The following is a 3,298-nucleotide window of genomic DNA, read 5'->3' on the forward strand; positions in this document are numbered from 1 at the left end:
AAAAGCGCACAACATCAGAAGCCTACGCCGACAAACTGATCCATCGGAGCATTCGTTTTATCAATGGACTGGGGGAGCGACCTGGGACCAAGGTTCTTGCTAGTGGTCGCGAACGAGCCGATTCTTTTGAACGGCTCTTTGGTACGAATGAGGGGAACCGAGTCGTACTTGGTGAGAGCCGTTCTTGTTATCGTTCAATCGTTGGTCCGTACTCACTGCCTGCCAAAATCCACTCGCCTTTTAAAAAACTTGATTTTGTTCCCCAAACGTATTCTGTGAAGACCCGCCCCTACTCTGACTGTATCTATCTTCGACACGGAAACCCTGTCTGCTCCTCACAGCAGCTCCTCGCGAGCGAGCAGTTGCACGTCGCTTGACCAATCAGAGCACACTGGGCTCACAGGGGGGGGGGGCGAGCTCCAACAATCCATTTAGGACAGAGAGTGAACACCAGGTTTCAGCACGAGGAGTGAGATGGGGTGGGTTTTAACGGAATACGCAAGAGAGAGAAGTCATAACAAGTGGTACAGGACAGGTAGACGATGTGTTTTTCGGATAGAAAATTAGCCAAACGCGAAAGCGCAGCAGAATTTGGATGCATTTTATGTTAGTTTAGTGGTTCTGTCCTGGAGAGATGATCATTTTACAAAATACAGTTACTCAATTACATCTTCGATCTTCGCAAATCAGTTATGAGTCTTCAAACGAATCACGCTCAATTTAAGATGGGGCCTTGCATATGATGCACACCTGCACACTTGCTAGCCTGTTCCATTCTTCGTTCTCCGATTGCCAGGAAGGATTCTTAACTAGCCTCTGGAGGACCTGACTCGGAAGACATGTCCTACCAAGGAAGCGTCCTCGACATTGAGAAACACCCTATGAGTCCCTGAGGGAGGATTACGCAAATGAAGCCGCTGACGTCACTTCTTCTTCTTCTGCTTTGGGTTTACTGGCAGGCCGCAAACAACTTCACGCCGTATACTGCTGCCCGAAGTCCCCGGCCGGAAGTCCCCGGAGTTGGGGACTGGCTTCAGTAGAAGCTGCTGGGAGTCTTCCCAGCAGCTTCTTCACCAAAACTTCTTCACCAAAACTTTTCGGAGTTTTACTGGGCGTGGTTTGCAATTCGCCCAGCCAATCAGAAATTGGAACCTTTTTCTCACCAGAAAAGTACCACCTCTCTAGCAGGGACTGAAAAAGGGTGAAACGGTTCCCGAAAAAAAGTTCTAGTTGTAGATCTTATTGGTGTGAACGCAAAATCCCAGGAACTATCGAAACTATTCCTGGGAAAAGTACTCGGGTGTAAAAGTACTTTTATTTTAAAGCAAAAGCAGCAAATCTTCACATTCAAGAAGCAAAATTACTTCCAATTGCTTTTCTGCCAAACAACTCAGGATTTTAGTGAATTAAATATCATTTTGAATGGTTTCATCTATACCAGATTTGAAAGGATTTCTGTGTACGAATAAAGCAACTAAAATAAATGTAGTGGAGTAAAAAGAACAACTTTTGACTACAAAATGTTGTGGATTAGAAGTATAAAGTAGTATAAAATGAAAATACTCAGGTAAAGTACAAGTACCTGAAATGTGCAGCAGTAATACTGTAAATTGATCCAAAGAAAAGCTATTAGAACTTTAGCGTTCACCCACCTGTGTGTCTGTAGCTGATGACCCCTGCAGTGATGTCTGCCTGTAGGAAGCGGTCCACCACTACAGAGCTCCGGAGAACCACACCATGGTACGGCTGTCGAGCGATCAGGAAGGCCAGGCCGCTGTTGTCACTGTCTGCATCAGCAGCGTAGATATACTCAGCTGTGATGACCACTTCCTGTCCCTCTGCACAGCTGAGAACAGGTTTCAAACCAGCAACCAACACTGGGACTTCATCATTGATAGGCATCACCTGCAGATGACATGCAAGGCAGTTTAGTTAAACAATGAATGGTTCAGTTTTCACTGACGTTTTTCTTACTGTAAAGCAGAACACAGAATTTAAGGTCAAAAAGCTTGTCCAGTTCTATTACCTTCACTTGCAGGAGAAAACTGACCGAGTTGGTGCCATCTGTTGAAGTGAATTCAATGTTGTCCTCTAAAGTTTCTGAGCTGTCGTGCTTGTACCTGATTGACAAATGAGAGACAACATTAAGACTTTCTAAGTGATGAAATAAACTGAACGCTTGATGTAAGAATTTAATCAATAATAATAATAATAATAATAATAGCTTGGATTTATATAGCGCCTTTCATGAGACCCAAGGTCGCTTTACAAGGAAGAACAGGGCAAAACAAACATAACAAAACAAAAGGCAGTCAGACAACCAGTCAGATAGACAAAACAACAAATAGATTAGGGGCCAAAGGCCTTAAGGCCCTGACACACCAAGCAGTCACCAGAGAACTCGCCGACGCCGACTGCTGCGTCGCCGTGTTCTCCTGCGTCTTGGCTATGTGTCGCACTGGAACACACCGCAAAGACTTCAGCCGAGCATGTACGAACTGTGCATGCGTGAACAACACACTCTCACTCCATAATCGTCCAGGAGCGACGTTTGGTCAGGGTCCCGTGGCGTGCAGTTGTGACGCTCCTAGGCTCCTTCAGCTTCATAAAGGGACGGAAATAGCTTTCAACTGATTGCAATGTATTCCCATCTGCGGCGGGATTTGACGCTCATGGAAGCACGGCATTCGTTTGTGTCGGCTGCCCTTAGAGGCAATGTGAGCGTCCATTCCCATTGGATAACGGAGAATTGTACACCCGGAAATAAGTATTCCCCTTACTGTCGATTGATTTTACAGTGATATCTGCACTACTCATCGACTAAAAACACCAGATTATCCTTGTTAATTACACAACATTGATTGGTTTAAATTGTGTGCAATGCTTTTGTATTTTTCCCCTTCGATTAGGAGAAACAAATATTTTTTCGGAGTAAAGGATGGCAGAAGACACTACACTACCCAGAATCCCCAGCTATGGTTTAGGACTACACCATCTGCTCTGTTTGACAAACCCCGTGATTAGTTCTCAAGCTCTGTGATTGGTTGACCTCCAACTGCATTCCATATGAAAAAAAACGTTTCGTAAAAGATAAAATCATACTTTATTCAGCAGTGCTTGCTTTACTCTTTGAAAGTCATCACATGAATGCATTGTAATGAAATGGTTCGGCTGCATTAAATATATTACACATCTGTCGTAGTTCTTTATTTTTATTTATCTACAGAGATCGGGCTCAGAATAGACCGGAAACTATTATTTTACCGTTCAGTTTGAATTTCACAATAAAGTTAGTAGT

The 3,298-nt window shown here is 44.1% G+C and overlaps 1 protein-coding gene across 1 annotated transcript; it reads right to left on the reverse strand.

Moving 5' to 3' along the window:
- Positions 1–1,307: 1,307 nt before the first annotated feature.
- LOC104961430 (FRAS1-related extracellular matrix protein 1-like) lies at positions 1,308–2,120 on the reverse strand (the record flags this gene model as incomplete). Its single annotated transcript, XM_010789730.1, has 2 exons — positions 1,308–1,905; positions 2,027–2,120. Coding segments are annotated over 2 exons (355 nt in total), but the record flags the coding sequence as incomplete, so codon positions are not given.
- Between the last annotated feature and the right edge of the window lie 1,178 nt (positions 2,121–3,298).

Source organism: Notothenia coriiceps, unplaced genomic scaffold, assembly GCF_000735185.1.
Source record: "Notothenia coriiceps isolate Sejong01 unplaced genomic scaffold, NC01 NC01_scaffold00033276, whole genome shotgun sequence".
Taxonomy (NCBI): domain Eukaryota; kingdom Metazoa; phylum Chordata; class Actinopteri; order Perciformes; family Nototheniidae; genus Notothenia; species Notothenia coriiceps.